General features: G+C 40.8%; 2 protein-coding genes and 1 pseudogene across 2 annotated transcripts; 1 reads left to right on the forward strand and 2 right to left on the reverse strand.

The window, feature by feature from the left end:
* LOC18775453 (ribosomal RNA processing protein 36 homolog) lies at positions 13039-17094 on the reverse strand. The gene is made up of 10 exons (XM_007205821.2): positions 16921-17094; positions 15360-15475; positions 15118-15248; positions 14950-15016; positions 14376-14428; positions 14097-14151; positions 13935-14009; positions 13662-13779; positions 13383-13429; positions 13039-13281 (listed from the first exon to the last, which is right to left on the reverse strand). Exons 2-10 carry the CDS (start codon positions 15438-15440, stop codon positions 13171-13173), a joined length of 738 nt encoding a protein of 245 aa, XP_007205883.2. The 5' UTR covers positions 15441-15475; positions 16921-17094; the 3' UTR covers positions 13039-13170.
* LOC18772825 lies at positions 19088-20829 on the reverse strand (annotated as a pseudogene).
* LOC109949602 lies at positions 24177-26699 on the forward strand. The gene has a single exon (XM_020565676.1). It carries the CDS (start codon positions 24177-24179, stop codon positions 26697-26699), a length of 2523 nt encoding a protein of 840 aa, XP_020421265.1.

The following is a 27075-nucleotide window of genomic DNA, read 5'->3' on the forward strand; positions in this document are numbered from 1 at the left end:
GCATTTGCAAATATGCTTGCTCGTTTTGCAGATGTATAAATGCAGAAGTTGTTTTCATTCAAATTTCCTTCATTAATTCAGTTACCATTATTGTATTGTGAAACACAGTATAGATCCCAGCTATGTGTAAAAGAAACACAGTATATGTATTATTTGATTCTGTTCCACAACTGTTGCTATATTTCAGTGTGTTTTTGGTTTGATAGTGTTTACACCAAGTTTTGGGCCTCCCTTATCGGACATGAAAACTATATATGTGCCCGCCTCATCATCCTAAAGGGATCTCTCTCTCTCTCTCTCTCTCTCTCTCTCTCTCTCTCTCTCTCTCTCTCTCTCTCTCTCTCTCTCTCTCTCTCTCTCGCGTTCTCTTAGCCTTCAAGACTCCCTTATTCTTGTGCGTGATTGTGGTTTTTACGATTCTGTGGTCATTGATCTATTTTTTGACCAATATGGATGCCGAGGTCTAAATATCTAAAAGAAGTTAGATAATCTGGTACGAAACTTCTGTTTTTGAATCTTAATCTGCAGGGCTAAAAAACTTCTGCATATACTTAATTAGGGACCGCTTGTTACGTACAAGCCAATCGGTTCAATAATAAAAAATAATAATCTATATATATAAAGCAAAAGGCAAAGAATGGTGAAACATTCAAAATACCAAAAATTGCCCTTGGTTAATGCAAAAATTAAGAATTGAAATTATTAATTAAATGAGAATAATATGGTAAATTCACAATTTTTCATATTAAAAAATTAAAATTAAAAGAAAATTCAGATAATGGATCCTATTTTTATGGAACACAACTATCCATTATCTTTTTTAATTCTAAAATAATTTTAAATTTTTAAAAAAAAAACTTCTCGCAAGCGCAGAAGCGCGTGCAGAGAGGCTAGTGTATATATAAACAACTTGATTATTCTATTTACTTATTAAACTCAAATACATGTTGTAGTATTTTTTTTGTTGTAAATTTTCTTTATTCACGAAAAAGAAAGTGTGATTTTAAGAGTCTGTTTATAGATTTTACTTAAGAGTATAAGAGCATCCACAATGGGCTCCCTAAATCACCTCTTTAGACAAATTTTAAAGAGGATTTGGAAATATACTACTCTAACCATGCTCCCTATTCACCTCCTAAAATAGGGAGACCTCTAGGAGTTCCTAAATCTGAGGAGAGAGAAAGAAATCCTATTGGCTCCCTATAATTTAATGCTGCTTTATTTAATGAATATTTCAAACTTTTATTTTTTAATAGAGATGGACCAATTTTGCATTTATGACTCCCTAAACTAATTAAATTTTATTGAAAGCTCCTAAAATAACTTTTATATGTTTTTATCTAAAATTTAACTAAAAAATAGAGAGCATGATTGTGGATGCTCTAAGAGTTATTATATTGTTATGATTGTTGAAGTTGAAACAAAAGAACTGTTTTTTTATTTATTATATGTGAAACCATAAGTCTGAATTATAAATCATATATGTTTTAAATTAATGCTTTGAAATCGCGACTCTTATAATTATGACATAATTTCTTTGTATAAATTCCGCTACACATTGAATTTATGGTTTTTAGTGTGTACGTTATTCAATTTCACACTTGTATTTTATAATTGAGAGTTTGCATTGATGAAATTTAAGGTTTAATTAATATATTTCATTTGTTTTGAATAAAATAATAATAATAAATTATTTCTTTAATTAATTTACTCTGAAGCTTTACACTGGCCATTCATTTGGAATGACAAATTGATATTTTACAAAGCTTAGACTACAACTTATTTTATTAATATGTTTAATTAATGACTTTATTTCAATAGCGTTGGTATATTAATATTGTAATCATTTTATTACTTATGTTGGATATCAACTATATCTTTGGCTCTGGAAAATGGATCAAGTTATGTTATATGTGGTGTCTTACGAGTATTTTGTGTAATTATACATATATATTGCATTAACGATCTTGTCCAAAGCTTATCTTATTTATGGAATAGAGATTTACATATTTTCAAGCGGGAGTTATGCTGGAATCGACATATTGAGGGTCCAATATCATATACTGCGAGATAAGTGCTACCAATTAATACTTCATCTTATGCAAATGTGAGTATTGCTATAACTGTATGTGATTCCAATAAATTAACTTGGTTTGAATTTTGTGAAATGAGACAATACATAAACTTATCATTTTTCACTTGTTTAGTTTTGTCAAATTTTAAATAAAGAAATAAATAACCATAAATGAAAATGGAAATCTATTTCATGATCTTATCTACCTTGTCTTTTTGTTCTTTAGAAATCAGAGTTTGTATTGTGTCTGTTTATTGTTTTATTTAATCTAGAAATGCCAATTCATGAAGAAAAAAAGCCTTCTTGATTGTGTACACATTGGTATACAAAAAATGCCTATTCTATTTTACGTGCATATACTGTTTTAAAATACAAAAATTAATTTATTTTTTCTTTGTTGAAATTAATTTTCCATATTTTGCCTAATGATCACACTTTTTTCAATTCCGATATTTATTTTGGCAATAAAGTTGTTAATAATGTTGGGTGATTATTGCCCTTAACATGGTTATGAAACTTATTAATTATATTTTTGTATTAATACCGTTAAACTTGGCAAGAGCTTTATTGGTTGTCTTGCCGAATAGTTCTATTAAAATACAAAAACAAGATTTTCAGGTTTAAAATGATATATAATTTTAAAGGAGAAGTGAAAAATGATATATAATTTTGTTAATTTTTATATACGGTTATGTACAATTATATATCATTATTAAGACTCATAGCATAATTTGTTCACTAAATTCATAATTTTGAGTTAATTGTCATAAAATGTATATGGAGAAGACTCAAACAAAATGATAAATTTTATATCATTGTAAGTAGCATCTAATTTTGAGTTTTAGTGTAAGACCTTCAACCTGTAAATCCTTTAAAATATTATTAGCATACTTTATGAATTTAAAATTAAATAAATAAAAACTTTTTTGGTACAGTTTTCATATATTTTAAAAATTCCCTTAATTTGTGCGGGTGGAAGCCACATCACTCCCTAGCTGAAATCTTTTATTTTTATTGTAATTAATGAAAAGATTTAATTATTTCATCTATATATAAAGCAAAAGGCAGAGAATAGTGAAACATTCAAAAGATCAAAAAATGCCCTTGGTTCATCCAAACATTAAGAATTAAAATTAGGGAGATTCATTATTATACCCAATATAGGGGCTCAAATTACAAAAATACCCTATATGAAATGGACTTTAAAAACAGACCCAAAACTTATTTACAATATAACAAAGAGACTTTTAGCTTCTTATAAATTACAAAACTGTCATCAATTTATTACAACAAACCAAACCTCAAAACCTCATAAAAATACTCAAAATACTCAAAAGGTATGAAAGTAATTTAGTAATCAAACTTAAATTTAATAGGGCCAGCTGTCAGTTTTTGATTTTTTTTTTTTTTTGTTTATAGAAATTCAATGGTGTATGGTTTATCTATATATATAAAGCAAAAGGCAGAGAATGGTGAAACATTCAAAATACCAGAAAATATCCTTGGTTAATGCAAACATTAAGAACTAAACTTATTAATTAAATGAGGATAATATGGTAAATTCACACTTTTTATAAAAAATTAAAATTAAATAAAAAAAATAATGGATCCTATTTTTATGGAACACTTTTTAATTCTAAAAAAATTTTAAATTTTTTTTAAAAAAATGCCTCTCGCAAGCGCGAAAGCGCGTGCAGAGAGGCTAGTAATAATAATAATAATAAAAAAGTGATTTCCTTTTTTTACCAGTGAGAAAATTGGCTTTTAATCCTTGAATAATTTCAATTAATCTCTAGTGTAGGATCCAATATTGACTCATGTACTTTGATCTTACTTCCATATCAGCATATAAAATCCATGACAGATTTGAATTTGAAATTTTATTGTTTTTCTTGGTTTCTATCTTCCTATTTATAGGACCTTTGGATCCACTTTCAAACCGTTTTATGAGGACCCCTGGATCTCATTTATAGGACCCTTGGATCTCATTTAAGAATTTTTGGAAAAGAGTAATAATGCCCTCTCGCTCTCCCTCCCATTTAAAAAATTTCTTCAAGTGGTATCCTCGATTCAAAACCGATACAATTTGGCCAATTCAAAATCAATCCAATGTAGGTGGGATATGGATTTTCCAGTCCAATTCGATCTAGTTATATTTGATCCAATCCAATTCGATCCAATTGGTTTTGATAATGAAAAAAAAAAAAACCAAATAATGAAACATGAAACCTTTATCTTCAAGGTTGATCTAATCAAACATTTTGATAGACGTAAATATAAAATATAAATTAAATGCTAAAGAAAGTTGTTTTGATTTTATAATGTATTAAACATACTCCACTGAATGATTTTAAAAATGTTCATAAGTAGTTTTTCAATTTCAAATACCTATAAGACTAAAAAAAGCATGAATCTAACTAGGGATTGGATTTGATTAGATTTTTCGTCATGAGATTTCTTTTGGATTAACTACAAACCATTAGATTAAGGTAAAACAATTCATATGTTTATGCATATATATGTCCTGGAGAAATTGATGAAATTCAATAATGTTGTTTGGATTGTAATTGTAATTTATAGAGAAGGAACACTATATAGGATAAGAGGCACAACTAACCACACTCCTTTCCTAGATAAAGCCTCAATTAGCTCCTTGACTTAAGGAAGCGTAAAATACAAGAAACCACAGAGTGCCTAATACAAGAAACCACAAACTGACTAAATACTGTATGACAACCTAGGACAACAACCTAGGAGAAGTAATCGGCCCATAGTTGACTTTCAATACTCCCCCTCAAGCTGGATCAAGAGGATTGATTGATCCAAGCTTGGAAAGTAGCCGTTGGAACTGAGCCGTAGGTAAGGCTTTGGTAAATATATCCGCAAGTTGATCATAACTTCGAGTGTACTGTGTTTGAATCACTTTGGATTGAACTTGAGTGCGAATATAATGGCAGTCGACTTTGATATGCTTGGTCCTTTCATGGAAGACTGGATTAGAGGGGATGTGGAGCTTTGCTTGATTGTCACAGAAGAGAAACATGGATTGATTATGACAAAAGCCTAAGTGAGTTCACAAGCAATAAAAGCCATTGCCCTATACTCTGCCTCTGCACTTGAACGAGCAATGACATATTGCTTCTTGCTCTTCCAAGTGGCCAGGTTTCCTCCTACAAAGGTGCAATATCCTGTGGTTGATTTCAATCCAAGAAGTTCCCTGCCTAATTAGCGTCAGTGTACCCAAGGATGTGAACATTATCATTCTTTCTCATGAGTATACCATGACCAACAGACCTCTTAAGGCACCACAAGATTCTTTAACCACATTCAAGTGTAACATGGTGGGAGAATGCATGAATTGACTCACAATGCTAACTGCGTATGTCATGTCTGGTCTAGTGATAATTAAGTAGATAAGCTTACCAATCAACCTCTAATAATAGCTGATGTTGTTAAGGTGCTCACCTTCCATGTCAAGCTTGAGTTTGTTGTCTAAAGGAGTACGTATGAGCAGGTTTGGAGTCAAGCATGCCAGACTCTTTAAGAAGATCAAGAACATATTTGCGTTGATTTAAAAATAACCCTTCGTGTGAAGTGGCCATTTCAATGCCAAGAAAGTACTTCAAGACTCCTAGGTCTTTGATTGCAAACTTCTGTTGCAAATACCATTTCAGATTGTTGATTGCATCAGCATTTTGACTCGTGACAATGAGATCATCAACATAGATGAGGACCACCAATTTTCCAACGGATCCACTTCGAACAAATAGAGAAGAATCTGCATTGCTACTCTGGAAGCCAACTGCCTCTAGAACTGAACTCAACTTGGCATACCATGCACGTGGGGATTGTTTTAATTCATAAATAGATTTGTGTAGTTTACAATTATTGCTTTGAGGATGACTAGGTGGAAGCTTCATAAAGACTTCCTTTTCAAGATCCCTGTGCAAAAATGCATTTTTCACCCTCCATTTGTTATATAGGCCACTCTTTATTGAATACAATAGACAACAACACACGAACTATGTTCCTTTTTGCAACAGGAGCAGAAGTCCCTTTATAGTCCACACCATACATTTGAGTGAGGCCTCGAGCTACCAATCTTGCCTTGTATCTTTCAATAGATCCATCGGAGTGAAACTTGGTTTTGTAGATCCATCGACTGCCAACAGCCTTCTTGTAACACCCCGACCCCAAATTTAACCATTATTTAATTATTTAATTATTTAAGGGCATTTTGGTCATATTTTTAACCGGAGAGAGTTTGGGGCAGTGACTAGTATTTTTGGATAGGTCGTACTGAGACGAGTTCATAGACACGTAGTGGGCTCGAATCGGAGTTGTAACGAGAGAGATATGGTCAAAAGAAACCCAGTGGCATAATCGTAAATATTTCGAAATGGGATTTTTTATAAAATCTGATTTTTCTCTCTCTCTCTCTCTCTCTCTCTCTCTCTCTCTCTCTCTCTCTCTCTCTCTCTCTCTCTCGCTCCTGCGACTTCTCTCTCTCTCCCGCGCGATCTCTCTCTCTCCTCTCTCCCGTTCCAGCGGCCGTCGCCTTCCAAGAGGCGCCGGCGCTGCCACAGGGCACCACCGGCCACGGGACCGGTGCCTTCGAACCGCCGTTGTCCCCCCTTCCTTCCCCGACCGTTCTCCGCCGGCGACGCGGCCTGTGCTGGCCGGAAAATGCAGAAAACCGTCGGGAGGTCATCGAAACTTTAACGTCGTCGATCTCCCTCCTCCGGCCACCATTTCCGTCGACCCAGGTATGGATCTTGAACCTCTCGAGCTCTTCTAGCTGATTGTTGGGTAGGATTGGATCGATTCTTAGCGTAGCCAACTCGATTTTTGAATTGAAAATCGGCTGAACTTCGGCCGCCGTGATCGGCCATTTCCGGCCATTTTTTGGGGTAGGTCCAAGAACAAAAGTGGCTCCAAATAGGGTGTTATACCTAGGGTAGGAATTTGGAGCCGTGATATTAAGATTTTCCGGCGAAGCATTATCGCTTTGGGCACCCACGCGCTGCCGGTGCGTGCGGCGGTGCGTGGGCACTGTAGAAAAAGTAGCACCATGTTCCGATGAGATCCTTAGGTTGTCACGAGTGCGTAGGATTTCGCGGATCCCAATTCGGACATCGTTTGACTATCGAACGGATATTCGCATATTGCGCGTTATCCGGGTTCGATAGGTTGAGACCGTTGGATGGACCCAAATTTAATATATGTTAATCTAGGTAATTCTAGAATCGTGTAGGAATTCACGGATTGTGAATCGGAGCCCCGGATGTTCCGAATAATAATTTTAAAGTTTATATTTTATATTAACCGTCAGATCGTGCGATCGTGAGCAATCCGATCGTCCGATCTGAACCAAACTTGCAGGACAAGTGTTCTATACCTGGTAGAACCCATAGGGACTTTCGGATCGGAAATTGGAGGTCGTGGGTTCCGCAGGTCCGTTTGACCAGGGTTAGAATAGTTTGACCCTTGGTTGACCGTGAGTCTCCCGGAGAAATCTCACCTTTCCAGGGGAGATTATCGAGTACTAGACTATTGTGGAGGGTTACATAATATTAGAATTAATATTTATAATTATAATTATAATATGTTTGTACAAGGGTACAAAAGAGTCTAGAATGACAGTTTGGAGTGCTATACGCACTACCTTAGGTACCTCCCCGGACTTTGGTTTCACTACAAGTACCACCAAGTGAAAGTTAGGTCCCACGTGGCGTAGGTTATCCGGCGTTGGGACAGGCCCCATACGTGGCGTTGGTTGTACCGGCGTATGGGGAGATATGTAATATGATGTTCAGGTCTCACGTGGCGTAGGTTATCCGGCGTTGAGACAGGCCCCATACGTGGCGTTGGTTGTACTGACGTATGGGAAGATTATGTGATATTGTGTTGAGGTCGCACGTGGCGTAGGTTATCCGACGTGTCGACAGACCCCATACGTGGCATTAGTTGTACCGGCGTATGGGGAGATATGTGATATGATGTTGAGGTCCCACGTGGCGTAGGTTATCCGGCGTTGGGACAGGCCACATACGTGGCGTTGGTTGTACCGGCGTATGGGGAGATTTGTGATATGATGTGCAGGTCTCACGTGGCGTAGGTTATCCGGCGTTGAGACAGACCACATACGTGGCGTTGGTTGTACCGGCGTATGGGGAGATATTATGATAGTATGGCATGGTCGCACGTGGCGTAGGTTATCCGGTGTGTTAACAGACCCCATACGTGGCGTTGGTTGTACCGGCGTATGGGGAGATTATATGAAATCCAAAGAAATGAAATAAGGTATCGCCCAAGTGTGGAATTGGGTTTTAGGGAAGAACTACGTGTGGCTTGATCCCTCAAGGAGGGTACGTAGGCAGCCTAAGGTTATTAGGTGCAGCCGCAGACTAAATGTTAGTCATAATTTGTATTTGAATGGTTTGGTAGTTGGTTGAGAATTATTGGAAGGCCGAAGGCCATTTATGTGAAGTTGCATGAAATTATATTGTGCATGCTGCCAGTTGTGAATATTAAATGCGTTTTTATGCAGGTTGTAATTTTAGAAAATGTCCAATTTATAGGGGAGACTCTGCCGAAATTTCGGCAGGAAGTCTTGACCCTAAGTAAGTGGGCCTGGCATCGGAGTGATGTCAGGAATTTCAAAGGGTTCGCCTCGGATTTATGAAAAATTCGGGACGGGTCCTTTCACTTCTTTCCTTTGGGAAGCTTAACAACACTCCAAGTGTTGTTATCATCAAGAGCTTGCCACTCTTCTTGCGTGGCTTTTCTCCATACTACTTGAAGATTTGCATCCTGGAAGCTTTGTGGATCGTGAGCACTAGAAACAACACTGAGGAAGGCAGCATGATGTGGTGAGAACTTGTGATAAGATACAAAGTTGGCGATGGGATGCTTGACAGTGTATGTGACGTAATCATGCAGCCTTGAAGGAGGATGACGATCACGCGTAGGATTACGTCTCAAGGGTGCATTAGAGGATTCTATATTGCTTTGGTCCTTATGATGATTACGAGAATTGTTTGAGTCTTCAACAGGTTCATTTTGAATTTCAACTTCAGGCTCATGAGATGAAGGATGAGCAATAGAAGGGCATAGGATGACTAGAGTCAGTACTTGCAGCAGGAGTAGGCACTCAAACAAATCAAAAAATGTATCCCCCTGAACAATGGCTTCATTAGTCTTGTGGTAATAAGGATTTTTTTCATCAAATCAAACATCTCTTGATACGATGAATTTCTTAGAGATATAGGGTTATAACACTTATACCCCTTCTATGTTGAAGAATATCCCAAGAACATGCATTTGATAGCTCTTGGATCAAGCTTATCCTGATGAGAAGCCTGAATACGAACGAAACAGGTGCAACCAAAGACCTTTAAATGAGATAGGTCAATCTTCCTTCCCTTCATAACTTTAAGGGGTGATCTGAAATCCAACACTCTACTAGGTAAATGGTTAATAAGGTAACTAGCAATGAGGACTCCTTGAGACGAAAATCTTTTTGGAACATTTGAAACATTAGAGCTCTAGTTTTCTCAAGTGAATCATGATTTTTCCTTTCGGCTACCACATTTTGTTGAGGTGTACCCACACAACTTGTTTGGTGAATGATTCCTTGTGTGCTCAAGTATTGTGTCATGAGATGGGACATATATTCAATGTACCTACACAACTTGTTTGGTGAATGATTCCGTGTGTGTTTAAGTATTGTGTCATGAGATTGGACATATATTCAGTGACGTTATCTGATCGTAGTGTTTGAATTTGAGTGGAAAAATGATTTCTAACAAGATTATGGAAGTCCTTAAAAACATTCAATACATCACTTTTGAATTTTAAGAGATATAACCAAGTGGTTCTTGAGAAATCATCGATAAAAGTCACAAAATATTTATAACCATCAAAATTAAGATTCAAAGGAGATGTCAGAGTGTACAATCTCAAAGGGTTTATTAGCTCAAGACATAGAGGAATTGAAAGACAACCTAGCAGACTTAGACAATTGACAAGAGTCACATGTGGTCTGTTGTTTCACTAGGTTAGGAAACAAAATAGATAGAATGGGTTCTGAAGAGTGAGATAAATGTTGATGCCACAAACTTTGATCTGGAATAAATTGGAACTGACTTGAAATCCCTTGGTAGTTTGAAAATCCTTGGACAGGTAAAAGAGGCCGTCAAGATACCATTCACCAATCATCTTCTTGGTGGCTATATCCTGAAAAATGACATTGTGAGGGGAGAATACAGCAAGGCATTTTAGGGAGATTGTGATTTTCCTAACAGAGAGCAATTGAAAAGGAAAGGAGGGAGTAATGACAGTGAAGGAGTAAGCAATGTGGGAAAGGAGAACTCAACTCAACAAATGAAGATCTTCGCAGTCACAGTCTTATGAATTTTGAGCTGCCATTCTTTACAAGTGTTTGTGCTATAATTCAATGAACATTGAAACCAAGACAAATATTTATGAAACTAGAGCATATTTGTCTAATCACAAACACACTAAGGAGAAAGTATACAAAGGCAAGATGCCAGATTTAAAGTACAGTTATTGCAACAACACTGGTCATGTGAAGGAGAGATATTGGATCCTTCACCCTGAATTGATGCCTCTCAATTTTATCAACGATAACAAGGGCACTCAGAAGAAATTTCAGACATCAATTTCTAAGGCTAATCATGCAATCTTCAAACAACGGACTTCGAAGCTTCACTTCCAATCCTGTTGATCTTATCAATGAATTTGCCTTCTATATTCAAAAAACAAAAAGGAGTAATGACAGTGAAGGAGTAAACAATGTGGGAAAGGAGAACTCAACAGCCTTGCTTGGCAAATTTGCTGAATTTCTTGCTGAAACTCAAAACCTTTCTCCTAAAGAAACCTCAGGTACCCTGAATGCCTTTTCTACTGCTCTAAATGTTAGTATAGTGCATGAGTTTTGGGTCATAGATTTAGATGCCACTAATCATATGACAAATCAACTCACACACATTTTGAAAATTCCAATCATTCATCTCTAGTGAATATTAACTCCTTAACTATTCTCCTAGCAATCATTTCCATGTTTGACGGCTCCACACCTTATTATTTCCCTGCAAACAGAAAACCCTATAATTTATAGGAAAGTTTAGATTCATTCTTAATTAGGATTAGTTTTAATTGAGGTTTCTGATCTTAGCTTTTGGCTAAAGCCACTATGTGTTTTTCGGTTTAAAATAAAAAAGCTTTTTTGAATAGTGACATTGTAACAAGGGTGGTATTTTAAGCCAAGGGGAATGCTAGCAACTTTCTCTCTAACATTTTCTCTTTTTCTCATGACATCTATTATTCTCCTTACACATAAAACAATGTCATCAATACATTATTGAAATTTTAGTACTTTCTTCAAGCACCGTGTTCATTGATTTTGTAGATACAATTAGATGTCGAAACGGTTTCTAATTTGTCTGATTTTTTGCAAGGATGATCTACAAATGAAGACTTGAAAAATAGACTGTTTGGATCGTTAAAAAAAAAATCGTAGAGTACCCTAAAGGGTGTCCCTCAAATAAAATTATTTGAACAATCTCTCAATAGAAGGAGACTATATATATATATATATATATATATCAAAATTACATCTTTCTAAGGGCCACCATACTCTCAAGTTTTTATTTATAAGGTTAAAGACCCACCAAAGTCATTTTCAAGTTCATACCCACCTTTAGGGACATTTACAAGTACATACTCAAACTCCCGGAAAATTTATAATTTACCCACTCCGTTACACAAACCATTAATAAGTCTATTAAATGTTGATGTATCAAACATGAGATCCCTTTTTTTAACCACGTGGACTCTATATGGGTAAAACAGTAATAATAATTCCTTGTATTTTAAAAATAATTAAAAATAATGTTGCCGCCCAAAGAACCACCCAACCACCTCCTTCTCCCTTAGTCCTCTCCTCCTAGCCCAAGCAAATACTAAAGCCCTAGCAACCTTGTGTCTCTCTCTCTCTCTCTCTCTGTGTCTCTCTATGTGAGGTCCGCAATACAACATGTAGCCAATAGATTTGGACCCCCTCATTTTGATGGTGAGGTCGGCGATTTGAGATTTGCGTGGCGTTAGATACATAATGGCATATTCGGCATCTGGGTTTGCGACGACATCGCTCAATTTTCGAGGTTGGCGACGACCCAACCACTTGGGTTTCGTAAATCGAAGGTTTGTGATGATGCCGGATGACGTTGTGGGGGTGGGTTTGCAACGACATCAAAGGGTGACACCAGTTTTTTCGTGAAGGATGATGGGATTATGATAGTTCTGTAGACAATGAATTTTTATTTTCTGGAGATTAAGGATTATCATATCAATTTTTTCCTTAAAAAAATCAATCTGTAAATTTGATTTTTATTCAACAATTCTTTAAATTTGATTCTGAGTGTGAGGAGATGAAACTGTTACGAGTTTTGGCTTCATGAATGGTGTTGTATTTGGCAGATGAAATGGTGATGGATTGTTGGGTTTCGAGAGTGATGATGCTTCCCAATGGCATCAAGATGCTCAGCTATTAGGTTACAGTTTTGAGGACCATATTGGGCCACAAGTTCTTTCAGTTTTGAATCTTCGACAAGTCTCCAATGGCCCCTGGCACAACTCTTTGTATGCTCACTAATACTAGTTCTCCCACCAGCAGCAAGGCTCCTACCTTCATCAAAGCTTTGGGGTTGGCTGGGTGGGGAAGAGAGAGGGTGAAAGTTCATTTGATATATTTTTGAGAAAAAAAAATATTAGTTTTACTATTTGCATCTGAAGGAATGAAATAGTGAGCAATATAGCAGCTCCGAATAATAAAAAGTTCATTGGAATTACTCTTTGGCACCCTGTCACCCACATCCAAATTTGACAACTAAATTCCAAATAGTGAAAAAAAAAAAAAAAAAAAAAAAAAAAACTTTTGGGTGCTTTTCTTCAAAATTTACTGAAATTTGCATCTTTCCAAGCAAACTCACCATGTCACTACCCAGTAGTCTCCCAATGCCACTCAGCTAATAAGAAAATTTACTCTGCTTCTCCAGAACCAAGTGAAGTCATTAAATTTGTTGCTCAGTGTTGTCAGGCCTACGGTATGGCATGAATCTGTGGTCCTTTGCAGCATTCTTCCTGCGCCTTTTCTCGATGAAGGCTTCAAGCTTGCCAGATCCCTGATCATTTAAAAATATTACGTTTGTTGCCAAAGCCAAGATGACTAAGTACTAGTCCCAACAAAGTATTTTGAATATCATGACAAAACGAAAATTTTTACCTTGAGTTGTTTATACTTTTCCATAAGTCGTTTCTTTCGGATCTCAGCTGCAAATAATTAAAAATGTTAAACAAGGGATTCGAATAATCAGATGATAAGATCCTGGGGTTCACTTGTCAAGGGGTCTAGAATTCCTCATATAGTGAATCTAAAATTGAGAGATCTAAAATATTTTGCTTTTTCTTGCATCTGCCAAGTACCATCCAGAAATATAGACTATTGAAACAAAACACATATGCACATGCACACACAGATGGAGAGAGAGCAAGAGAGTATTACATTTCTTAAGAAAAAAGGGTTGTTTCCCTTGCTTTGCTGCTTCTCTCTCTTTTTGCTTGTGCTCGGCCAGTATTGCAGCTTCAGTGCGCTTGGCTGACTCAGATTTGAGCTGTTTATCCTGAAAAGACACAACAATGAAGAAAACTGAATAGTGACACAGCCAGTTTCTCTAATTTTTCTTTCAAGCAAAATAGAGAGTTAAAAGGAATATATAGCAAGGACAGATAAATGAGGGAATCTATCAAATATATATTTTTGAAGGCAAGCACTTACGATCCAAGATATGCGTTTCTTTAGTTCTTCAATGACTTCTGGGTCCTTGGATTTCTTCACTTGCTTCTGCAGTTCCTGTCATATGCAACACAAAAATCAGAGAAAAATAATAAACATGTAGAGATGAAACTGAAGACATATAACATATTTAAGAAATTTTACCTCTCTCTCGGCAGGAAGCTCGTTTGCAAATAGAAAGTCATATCTCTTCCTAAACCTGTTGAATGCAGGTTATCCTTTTCATTTTCTAAGTAGCATAAATTTTATTGAATCCAAAATAATTGCAACTCATTTTTGCCTTGGTACTTCGGATAATCCAGAAGTAGCAACTCATCTTTCATAAAAAGAGAGAAGCCCAAATAAAGTAATCTATACACACACCACAATTTGGGGGTGGGGGGGGGGGGGGGGGAAGAGAGAGAGAGAGAGAGAGAAGCCTACCCGTCAACATCCAGTGTTCCACATAAAGATTCAAAACGTGGGTCACGTACCACCTGAACATAGCAAGAAATAATTTCAACCAAAGTACACTAAACGAAGAACATGTAAGCCTTCTGCTTTACTCCAATACTCCATTAGTTGTCTTAATAAGATAATTGCCTAGGTATGGAAATAACTAGCTCTAATCATAGATTGACTACTCACAACTTTGCTCATCCACTTTCTCGCTTTAACATAACTTTGATACAAAAAGAACTTCTCTAGGAGAAATGAATCCTAAGAATAGAATCCACATCAAATACTAAAAACCATTATCCTCCTATGTCATGCTTAATAACACACCAGGTTTTGATTCCAAATAGGTCATAGAAAAAACATAAAAACAAAAATCAAGAAACAAGCTACAGTTATTTATCGTCAATTTTTGTCATGGTAAACTATTTAAGTTATCAATATTTTCTCATGAAAACCTTTGTAACCCAATAGGAAAACAGAAAGGTGTACCGAAAATAAGGTTGAATCTTAATTAAGTCATAAAATCACAAAGCAGAACATCTTCATATCAAAAGCTCACCTTTTTTGAACCTTGAATGATCTCTCGAAATCTTGTAACGGGCTTCTTGCAACTAACCTCCATTGGCCTTCAAAAGCAAACATACACACACATATTCAGCTCTTCAATTGCATTACGAAAAACCCAATGAAAACCAATGGGAAACAATCTAATGTATGCTCAAATTACCGGTTCTTGTTCACCCTACCACCCTTCTTCTCTTCTTTGGGCTTTAGGTGCACTAAATGGGACCCGTTTGCGCGTGCCTTTTGCAGTTCTCCAAATGTCACATCTGCAAGCTCCTGCTCTATCTCCTCCTCCTATTATAAATATAAAAAAGAATGAAAATCAAATGCAAAAATTGATTCTTCTTCACAACAATAAGAAATATAATAGCAATTAAAAAAAAAAAATTTCTTTTGATTACTTACATCTTCGGATGAAGACGAAGATTCCGGTTCTTCGAACTTTATTTTGCTTGATGTGGAGATTGTGCTTCGTGGTTTCTTCATTTTAATTATCTGAGTTAAATAGGATTGGGTTTGCCCTAAAAACAATTAAATCCAAAAACATTCAAAATCAGACAAACTAAAACAGATGAGAATATTAGGGCATAAAATGAATCAGTTGGAATTTTGTGTTAATGCAATCTTTTATTTTTGCATGTCTAATAGATGATGAAATTCTGCATACACATTATGAAATTATGCATAATAGATGATGAAACAGAACACCATAGAAACAAAAGGACAAGCCTAATATTAGAATCTGTGTTGCACCGATACGGCAGCCTAAAGGGGTATGCTCGTATTGGATACAGCGATACACGTGTGAAACGTATCTGATATGGCTATACGCGTATCGTGGACTTTTCCTAAAGTTTTACCGTCCGACAAGTCTCCGATATACGGTCCAGAAATGGCGCTGCCGCGAGAAGTCTGAGGCGTCGTCTGTGAGGAAGATGAATAAGCGTCGTCGTCTGTGAGGCTCTGCTGCGCGAGGAAGACGAAGAGAAAGCGATTTTGTTTGTTTTAGGTTTTCCCTGAGACGACGTCGTCTCATTGTTTGGGCTTTCGATTTCACTGATGTTGGAACGTGAATAAAACCTTTTTTCAAACCGTGCCGTAAGTTTTTTAGCAGTAAAACCTTTATTTTTTCTGTTACAACATGCAGACTTACACACTATCAACTCTAACCCTATTTTTCCCTTTGTAGCTAGCTGCAGTTAGTATTGGGTTATATATATTTGATTCGTTTTTTGTTATCAAAATGTATTTGATTCACACGAAGCCATACCCGTATTCTAGTTTTTAGAGTTTTGCAATATTGGCGAATCATATTAGTGTATCCGTATCTATATCCGTGCAATATAGATTAGAATTAGAACCAATAAATAGAATCTCCTTCAAGACATTGAAAACACCAATCAAACTAAGCCAAAAGACCCATTGCAGTAAGATTCAGATAACCAAACATGAAAATCCCAAAACTTAGAATCAAACAGAAGTACCTACATCAGCCAATGTTTCTAACCTAATGCAACATACTGCTGAGTTTAGAACAGAGAGCATACTAAGTTGAAAATGCAAGTGTGGCTGAATTTATCATTAACTAACTTTCTGAGTTGGCTCTTTGTAAAATATAAGAAACCAGATTTTAAAAAAAATTCAAAGCTGAACAATAGAATTGGCCCCAACCCCAAGTGTTCCATTCCAAGCAATAACTAAAGCTAGTTTGAGTAACAAAACCAATTGGCGGCCCAGCCAGAAATAAAACCCTTTCAATTTTCAGCAACTGGAAGTATAATCATATTGTTGCAGTGAAAATGCAAAATCCCAAATAAGCTCAGAAGAGAAAACCCAGATAACGAAATCACAAATAAGCACCAAATGTATCAAGTTCCAGTTCAACTCAAAATCAACACTAAAATCACTCAAACACCAGAGAAAATAAATCAAAGTTATCTAGGGAAGAGGAGCCATAGAAGCGTACCTACGGCAGAATCGGAGCCACGAATCGTTCAACAGGGAGAGGAGAGGAGAAGAAGGAGACGCCAAAATCGAAGCAGAGTACAAGAAGACGCTCGCGAGTCGCGAGTGTCATTTTTTTGGGTCTAAAGGCGCTATCCTGGGCCTCGCACTCTTCGTCACGCTATTCTAGGTTGTGTTGCTGACGGTCATGTGAGCCGTTGGATGAATATGGACGAATTAGATTAAAAAGTGGCTTAAATAGGTTTCAACTAAAAACGGGTAAAATAAAATACACACCCGACTCAAACCCCAAAAAAATAAATTGAAGTCTTCTTTGTGATTGGAAATAAGGTTCATCATCGGGCTGGGCTTTATGGGCTTTTTTAATTTTTTAAGTTAGGTTCTGCCCAGTCAAGATTTCAAAGGGCTTAGCCTGGGCCGGATTTTTTTATAAATTTTTTTTTGGTCAAAAGTGATGGATAAAGAGTTTTCTCTTAAAAGAATAGCGTAGACAGTGGCGGATGCAGGAATTGCCACTCGTGGGGTCACAAAAATAGTGGCGGCGACGGAGACGGCTGTTGGTGAACGACAGCTAGCACCCTTGGCGGCGATGTGAAGGGATGAGATATTGGTGGTGGACAGGGACGGACCCAGAAATTGCAAAATCGGACGGGCTAAATTTACCTCAAGTACAAATGTATTAAGAAAATTTGGTGAGTTTTTGTGGATTTTGGTTGGTTTTTGTAGATTTTTAGGCTTGAACAATAAATTGTATGGACTGAAAACTAGAGGTAACCCACAGGAGTGAGTTTTTTTTTTTTTTTTGGGATAAATTATAAGCCCTTGTTGTTACATTTTATTTTATATAAGCAATCTTTTTTCAATATATTTTCTTCATCATATTTAGAACTTTTTGTTATTATACGACATTTGAAACAGAAAAAATGTTGAAATTATTGATAATATTGTTGAAATATTTAGAAGGATTTGAAAGAAAACAAAGAAAAAAAAAAGAAAAAGATATTTATTATATTTCCCCTCTCTCTTTTTTATTATATTTTCCCCTCTCTCTCTCTTTAATCACTCCCTCTCTTTTTTATTCTTTTTTCCTCTCTCTCTCTCTCTCTCTCTCTCTCTCCTCCCGTCTCCCTCTTTCTTTATTCTTTTTCCTTCTTCCTTTTTCCCCCTCTCTGTTTTTATTCTTTTTCCTTCTTCCTCTCTTCTTCTTTTCTTTCTTCTCTCTCCTCCGTCTGCTCCATCTCTCTTCCCTCTCTCTCTTTCTTCTTGCTCCAGCTGCCACCTCCGAAGCTTCTTCTTCTTCTCCTTGGGGTCACTTCCATGGCTGCCAAGGGCAAAAGCCAGTCCCTACCACTAAACTCTAGATCTGTCATGGGGTCGTCTGACCCCATTGACCCCATGGTGGATCCGTCGGTGAGCGTAGATTACTACATAACTTAATAAAACAAAAATGTAATAGTAAAACCTAGACCAATAGCTAATATATTTAAAAAATATTCTACCTAAAAATAAACCTTTTGAAAATATTAGCCAAACTCTTTATAGTTTTTTTGTCTCTCCTCCCTCTCCGGTCTCTTTTTCTCTTCTCCCTCTCCCATCTCTTTCTCTCTCCTTTTCTTTTGATAATTTCAATTTAGGAATTAGTGTTTCTGATTTTGTTATTTTAATTTCAATTTTTTTCTAGATCTTAAAAATAATTTAGAGTTCAATACCAAACAAGTTTTTAGATCCTAAAATCAGTATTTAAAAACTAATATTTTAACAAAAAAATCATAAGTTTTGAGTTCATTTTTTAAAATAAGATACCAAACAGGCCCTAAATTACAACTACTCATATCCTAAGTTACACTAAACCTAAATTTGCAAAGAATAAAGATAAATAATGAATTTTGAAGATTTGGTGTTGACGCACTCTCCTTCTTCGTTACTATTTATAAGGTTGGATTTCAACATTAGGACTAAGAAATACAATTCAATCAAGAGCTAAGTTGGTTATAGTATCGTTGATTTTTCCATTGATGATTTCAATTCATACACACAAAACTTAAGCGCCAATTATTTGTAGATGATCACTATTATTTTATTACAAAACTAAGCTAGAATATACAGACATATACATGATTGTGGAGGCAAGGTTTCAGTTGGAGCGTTCACATTGAGACCGTGACTTTCTATTGGATCATATGTTTTCTTGGCTGAAATATAGGACTTGAACAATATGTCTACAAGAACATATCGGGCAAGAGTGGATATTGCAAAAAAAGGAACAAGACCACTGGAACAAATGCAAATATAAATATAAAATCCGAGACGAAACCTAATCCGCAGTGACAAGATAAATAGAAGGCTGTGCTGAAGGCTATCATCATGGATGTCATGGAGATGAAGAGTGATGCGAGTCCTACCATTAACTTCAACGGTAAGGATTTGAGAAAATCGTTTTCTGCATACCGCGAGGTGAGGATGTACAAGAACATCAGCATGGAAGTTGAAGAGGAAAAGAGGGCTACTCCATCTGATATTGCAAAAATTAGAAATGCTGTCTCTTTTACGAAATTTGGTGCTCCTGTTTTATCAGCTATGCCGCCTGGTATGCTAAATGCAGCCGAAAACACGACAGTGGCAATAATGGTTGCGACAAGCATGCACGATTTTGCAGTGTTCTTCATCCATGATTCTCCCTTATGCAATAACCCCTTATGTTCACTGGTGAATAGTTCTCTCGGTGTTTTGCCTTTCTTATTTTTCATCTCTGTAGAGAGAGGTTGCACAATCTTTTTAACTTCCTGCATATGGAAATATTAATGCATATAAATGCGTATTCATTAAAACTATGCACTAAATTATGAACCCTTGTAATTTGAGTCACACCATATGAATGTGTTACGATCATACATTGGCAACATTATTAAGTATCTTATAAGAACAAATGCAACAACAGTAGAGATTGCAAGGATAGAAGCAGAAGTACCTCAAACCATACTAACTCTCGCTGCATTTGAAGAGCTGCTCCTGACACAAGATTGAGTTGATTTTGAGGTGCTAATTTTGCAGCCAGATGTAATATGTTGTTATCCTCATCATCACTCATTGCCGTTATGAAGTCCTTGATAAAGCCTATCTCATGCACTAGATTGAAGATACTTGCATGACGATGCAAAACTGCGACATGGATTATACTCCGTTTGTTTTCGTCGAGTTCCCAGAATAAATCAGGATAAGCGCTTAAAAGTGCAGCCAGGAATTCGAAATTTCCTAATCTTGTAGCGTCAAATAGTAGTTGTGAAGGATATTTTATCAAGCTTGTTTACACCATAATGAACCGAGCAGACCCAGCATCAAAGCAACTAGCACCAAGGCAGCCACGCCTTCTCCCATGCCGAAGGAAGACGCACTTCCGAGGTGCCAGACACCTGCCGAAGCTCTCAGCTACCAAACCTAATCTCCAGGACACGTGTCGCCACCACAATGGCTTGCACAAAGTCTCACATTGGAACTTTGTGCAAAACTCCTACTTTCACCTCCCTATAAATAGGGAACAGTACCCAGGTACAAAAAACTACTCTCCCACTTTTACTGTTACTCTGCCAGAATTACTACTTGTAACTGACTTAGGCATCGGAGAACCTTCGGCCGGCACCACACCGGTGTCCGAAGCTTAACGATTGCTTCTCCTTTTTTTACCTTCTACAGGTCTCTCACCAACCCATTTCACCAAGGGCCTCAGCCTTCTTCTCTGCCGAAGACTCAGCACATCTAATCACTAAGTTGGACTCAATATTGGCAGGGCCATTTTGAGCATCAACAGTTTGGCGCCGTCTGTGGGAATTCGACACTTGAATCCCCTCTCTCTTTATCAGCCCAGCTGGCTCCTTCACCCCTCAGGCCCCGTCGCCTCTTCTTCACCCCACATTCTGCTATGCCGACCGAGGATAGCCGCGATACCCAGCACCATACCCCCCGCGATGGTACTTCTAGAAGGAAATCTTCGGAAGATGCCACTCTCCAGGCAGAAGTGGAGCGCCTCCGCGACAGTGTCACTAAAATGTCGGAAAAATACGAGCACCTTCATTGCAAGAACATTGAGCTAGAACATGACTACCGTGTTTTAAAGCGGAACTGGGAAAGGACTCACACCCAGGATGCCCAGCAAGACCTCACCCAGAACGTTGGGCTTACTCAGCCGAACCAGCCAGTACATTCCAGCCACAGTGCCTCGGCCCAGGCTAGGCTCCGCAAAGGTAAAGACCACCTTCATCCGGAGATAACCCAGTCACGACCCCTTTGCGTTCCCCCACCGAGAAACCGGCCCCATGAACCAGTCAGGATCTACCAAGATTGCAGGGATCGCCTCTCGGACCGTCAGCCAAGGCCGATCCCTATCCCTGTCAACCTCGAAGACCCACGGGTGACACACCTGGGCCTCTCGCCAGCCCCCATCCGCATACCCGACGAGGAAGGTGTCGGGGACTCGGATACTTGGGACTTTTATAATTCAGAGACCCAGCCAAATTACCACACCGGGGCGCTGGAAAATTGGGAACAATCCCCAGTCCCTGTCTGCCCCGCCCCTAGGCCTTTGGCGCCTGAAACTCTTCCTCATGCCGACCCGGCCATGAGGCTTCTCTTCGAAAAGGTCCGGCGCCTGGAAAGCGAACAACATCGCAGCCATCAACCCCTCTGGGCAAAACCACGACCCGGGCCATTTACCGAACGCATCCTCCACTACCACCAGGAGAAGGATATCCAGCCCCTCAGCATCGCTTTCTACACTGGCACGGAGGACCCTCTCACCCACATCCACTCCTTCCAGTCTGCCCTTGGGTGCAAAGGCCTCACTGATGAAGGCATGTGCCTCCTTTTCCCTTCCACCCTCAGCGGCGCGGCCCTGAATTGGTTCTACAGGCTCCACCCCTGCACCATCAACTCCTTCGATAGTCTCAAGCAGACGTTCCTGGACCATTTTATGATCCAGACTGATCGCCTATACTCTGCCGACGACTTGTATATGCTTAGGCAGGCTGAGGACGAACCCCTTCGGGAATATGCAGCCCGTTTCAGTCATGAATACTCCCGCTGCCCAGACACTGACGATCGCGCTGCCTTCGGCGCTTTTAAGAGCGGCCTCCGCGAGTCCAACTTCCGCTACCTGGTCCATAGCAACAGTTGGAACACGTATGCAGAGCTGATGAAGCAGGCAGCAGTTCATGCTAAGGCCGAATACTTCAATACCAAGCGTGGCCCAGCTAACCTGATGCGCAACGCTTTCGCTGATCCTCCACATGCTTCAGCACCCGCCCCAGCCCCACCTCAGCATTCTACCCCTGCCCCGAGTACTTAGGACAACCAACAACATAAGCGGAAGGATAGCTACCAGCATCCCTTCGGTAATAACAAACGTGGCAGACATGGCAACCACCACCACTCTAGCGGAGGCAACCCTCCTAGGCCTGCTGATCGGGCCCCACTTCCATTCACACCCAGGCCCAGGTTCGAGGTCTTTACCACCCTCAACACCACCTATGAGAACGTCCTGATGCGCGAGGCCCCCATCATCCCCAAGCTACCCCCCGGAGACCATCCAACAAGCCAATGCCAAACACGGGGGTCTTCTGCCGCTTTCATCAATTCAGCGGCCATGACACCGAGTCTTGTGTTGCGTTGCGCAACATAATTGAAGGGCTCATCAGGGAGGGTAAGCTGGACAACTATGTGCGCAACATACCAGCCCCGCCTAACCCTCACCAACGACAAATCAACATGATCTCCACCATCAGCGGAGGTTCTACCCTGGCTGGCACCTCTAACAATTCCATCAAACATTATGTCCGCTCCACCTATGCGCACCAGGTCTTCACCACCGAGCAGGGACGATTGCCAAAGACCCACAGGACTGGCTGGGCCCCCATTACCTTCTGCGAGGAGGAGGAGCGTGGTGTTATCCTCCCCCATGACGATCCACTCATTATCCGGGCTGACATTTCTAACTTCGACGTTGGGCGTATCCTGGTGGACACTGGCAGCTCGGTCTGTGTGATGTTTGCCGAGTGCTTCAATGAACTCCAGGTCCCGCCTCACCTACTCGACCGAAGCATCACACCCCTTGTGAGCTTCTCGGGTGATGTGGTCCAGCCCATTGGCAGCATTCATCTCCCTATCTCAATTGGGGCCGCACCCCAGCGGACGACGATCACTACCCCATTCCTTATCGTCGATTGCCCCACAGCCTACAACGTCATCCTCGGCCGCCCAGCCCTGGCCCAAATGAGAGCTTTTATTTCCACGCATATGCTGCTGTTGAAGTTTCCCACTCCTAATGGCCCAGGCACGGTGCGCGGCGACCAACTCGGAGCCCGAAGCTGCTATGCTTCAGCCGTCAAATCCACCAATCGCCAACGTAGGAGTGAAGCCCTAACAATAACCAAGGCTCCCGCCCCTCCTCAAGCTGGCACAGAACCACCTGAAGACCCAAGGGAGGAGTCCATCACACCACAGGCCAAACCTATGGAGGACCTGGAACTGGTTACCCTCCATGACGATATCCCGGATCGACAAGTCCGGATCGGCACCTCCATCTCGCCAGAGCTTCGCTCTGACTTGGTCGCCTTCCTCCGCCTCAACTCCGAAGTCTTCGCATGGTCCTACAATGACATGCCTGGCATATCACCAGACATCATATCCCATCGGCTTAGCGTCAATCCTGCCGTCAGACCAGTCCGACAGAAGCGTCGCGCTTATGATCCCGAGCGCTATGAGGCCATGAGGGCGGAGGTGGAACGATTGAGTAGCATCGGATTCATCAGGGAGGTTGACTATCCTACATGGCTGGCTAATGTCGTGATGGTCCGCAAGCCAAGAAAGGGCTGGCGCATGTGTGTCGACTACACCAACCTTAATCGGGCCTGCCCAAAGGACAGCTTCCCGCTACCCCGCATTGACCAGCTAGTCGACGCCACAGCCGGCCACGCCCTCCTTAGCTTCATGGATGCTTATTCAGGTTACAACCAGATCTTCATGCACCCCGAAGATCAGGCCCACACCTCTTTCATTACGGACCGAGACCTCTACTGCTATAAAGTGATGCCCTTTGGCCTCAAAAACGTCGGGGCTACTTATCAGCGTATGGTGAATCAGCTCTTTGCCCCACTGATTGGTAACACCATGGAGGTCTATGTCGATGACATGCTAGTCAAGAGTCGCACAGCTGACCAACACATCCCTCACCTCTCTGCCATGTTCGCCATCCTGAAGTAGTACAAAATGAGGCTTAACCCCACCAAATGTGCATTCGGGGTGGCTTCGGGCAAATTCCTGGGCTTCATGATCAGCCAGAGGGGTATTGAGGCCAATCCAGAAAAGATCCAGGCCATCTTAGACATGACGGTACCTAAGACGGTCAAAGATATCCAAAACCTTACAGGGCGTGTCGCAGCCCTGACCAGATTTATCTCCAAAGCCACTGACCGCTGCGCCCCATTCTTCAAGGCCCTTAAAGGCACCAAAAGAAACATCACCTGGACTGCTGAATGCGACACGGCTTTCAGCAAGCTCAAGGAGTATATGGGCCGGGCCCCTTTATTGTCAACCCCTGAGCACGGAGACATCCTCGTGATTTATCTCTCTATCTCAGCTTCGGCTGTTAGCTCTGTGCTCATCCGATCAAAAGATAACGCGGAGCACCCGGTGCATTATGTTAGTAAAGCATTGCAAGATGCCGAAGTTCGGTACCCGGACATTGAAAAATTGGCGTTCGCCCTGATCGTCTCGGCAAGACGCCTCCGACCATATTTCCAAGCTTACATCATCCATGTCTTAACCAACCGCCCGCTCCGACAGGTGTTGCAGAACCCAGAAACTTCTGGGAGGCTGGTCAAATGGGCCATTGAACTGGGCGAGTTTGATCTTCATTACAAACCCCGCCCGGCCATGAGGGGACAGGCCGTTGCTGACTTCTTATCCGAATTCACGGAGCCTCCGGCTTCGGTAGCTATCCAGCCCACAACCGAACCCAATCCCCCTCCCAGCCAGGACCAAAACCCCACCGAAGGCAATCTCGACCTAACCCAGCCCCTGTGGACCTTATTCGTAGACGACTCTTCTAATGCCCAGGGCTGTGGGGCCGGCCTCGTTCTCATCTCCCCAGACAAGGTTGCCCTCGAGTACGCCCTTCGCTTCAAATTCCAAGCCTCCAACAATGAGGCCGAATACGAAGCACTCTTAGCTGGTCTTCGATTAGCCAAAGAGATGGATGCCAGGCAAATTCAGATATTTAGCGATTCACAACTCGTGGTCCACCAGGTCAACCAGGACTTCACGGCTAAGGATGCCTCTATGACGGGCTACCTCCAGCACGCTCGGCACTTGCTGGCAACCTTCCAAGCCCACTCTATCAAGCAAGTGCCGCGCTCCGAGAATAGCCATGCCGATGCACTAGCCAGGTTGGCATCAGCCCTGGAGCAAGGAATGGGTCGCCACATCCACATCGAGTTTTTGGCCCAGCCCAGCACACAAGCCCCACTCATCTGCACTATTGATCACAGCCCTACATGGATGGACCCCATCCTCCAGTTCTTACAGAACCAAACACTACCGGCTAATCCGGCAGAAGCACGAAGCGTTCGCCATCGCTCCGCCCGTTACTTGATCATTAACGGCTCCTTATACAAGCGTGGTTTCAGCCTTCCTTACCTTCGATGCCTGACTCCAGAGGAGGGTCACTATGTCCTCCGAGAAATCCATGAAGGCATCTGCGGCAACCACTCGGGCGCACGCTCGCTAGCCCATAAGGCAATCCGCCAAGGATACTTCTGGCCTTCACTCCACACTGACGCCCAGGCCTTCACCCAGAAATGCGACAAGTGTCAGCGATTTGCCAACATCCCACAACTCCCGGCTGAACCGTTGACTGCAATGGTCAGCCCTTGGCCATTTGCCCAATGGGGACTGGATCTCATTGGACCGATGCCAAAGGGCAAGGGCCAAGTCAAGTATGCAGTTGTGGCCGTGGACTACTTCACCAAGTGGGCTGAGGCCGAGGCCTTGGCCACCATCACTGCGGCTCGCATCGAATCCTTTGTGTGGCAAAACATTGTATGTCGCTTCGGCATCCCCAACTCCATCGTCACCGACAATGGCCGGCAATTTGACAACGCCAAATTCAAACAATTTTGTTCCAACCTCAAGATTCGTCTGTGTTTCGCCTCCCCAGCCCATCCACAGTCCAATGGCCAGGTCGAAGCCGTGAACAAAATCATCAAGAAGACCCTCAAGACAAAACTTGATAGAGCCAAGGGCTGCTGGCCAGAACTACTCCCAGAAGTACTCTGGTCCTACCGCACCACCTTCCGCACATCCACGGGTGAAACGCCGTTCTCCCTATCATTTGGAACCGAGGCCGTGGCTCCGGTAGAGATTGGCCAGCCCACATACCGAACCTCCACTTACGATGCCACGGCCAATGACGAGCAGTTGGCCCTCAACCTCGACTTCATTGACGAACTCCGGGACCAATCGAGCATGCGCAATGCCGCGTACAAGCAACGCATCGCCAAATACTATGACTCCCGAGTCAAGCCCCGCGCTTTCAAAATGGGGGACTGGGTCATGCGCAAGGTTTCCTTGGCTACCAAAAATCCTAACGAAGGTACCCTCGGCCCTACATGGGAAGGTCCTTACGAGATTATCAAAATCTGCCGCCCCGGCACTTATCAGCTTCGTGATTCCACAGGCAAGACGCTGCCTCACTCGTGGAATGCTGACCACCTCAAGTATTATTACAAGTAAACATATCTAGACCCTAGGACAATACTTTGGTCTTGATTCTTTACTGTAAGGTAGAAGCAAGGTATCTAGACCCTAGACCACTTGTACCTTCTGCCTTTCGGCACCTATTTAAATGAAATGCCTAACTCAGGCTCATTCTCATGAACTCACATTGTTATCATTTTTAACACAATTGATATCAAGCTAAGTTCATATCATAAATAAAAACAGCCTTGCTCCAGGCAAGGACAAATGTTCATACATAACCAAAAATCAACAAAATAAACAAGTGTTCCAACACAATCACTAGAGTACAAAATAGCTATAACACATCACGAAGGCAACGCCTTCAGGACTCGGTCGAAGGGGCATCCTCAGTGGCTGGCTCAGCCTCTGG

Source organism: Prunus persica, chromosome G6 (assembly GCF_000346465.2).
Source record: "Prunus persica cultivar Lovell chromosome G6, Prunus_persica_NCBIv2, whole genome shotgun sequence".
NCBI classification, from domain to species: domain Eukaryota; kingdom Viridiplantae; phylum Streptophyta; class Magnoliopsida; order Rosales; family Rosaceae; genus Prunus; species Prunus persica.

Bases quoted from the DNA above. Each gene is read 5' to 3' on its own strand.
- LOC109949602 (XM_020565676.1), top strand. From the start codon at position 24,177: ATGAGGCTTAACCCCACCAAATGTGCATTCGGGGTGGCTTCGGGCAAA.
- LOC18775453 (XM_007205821.2), bottom strand. From the start codon at position 15,440: ATGAAGAAACCACGAAGCACAATCTCCACATCAAGCAAAATAAAGTTC. The intron at 13,780-13,934 runs GTAAGTGCTTGC...GTGTCTTTTCAG, and splicing joins AGAAACGCATATCTTGGATC to GATAAACAGCTCAAATCTGA. The intron at 13,430-13,661 runs GTAATACTCTCT...AATTATTTGCAG, and splicing joins ACCCTTTTTTCTTAAGAAAT to CTGAGATCCGAAAGAAACGA.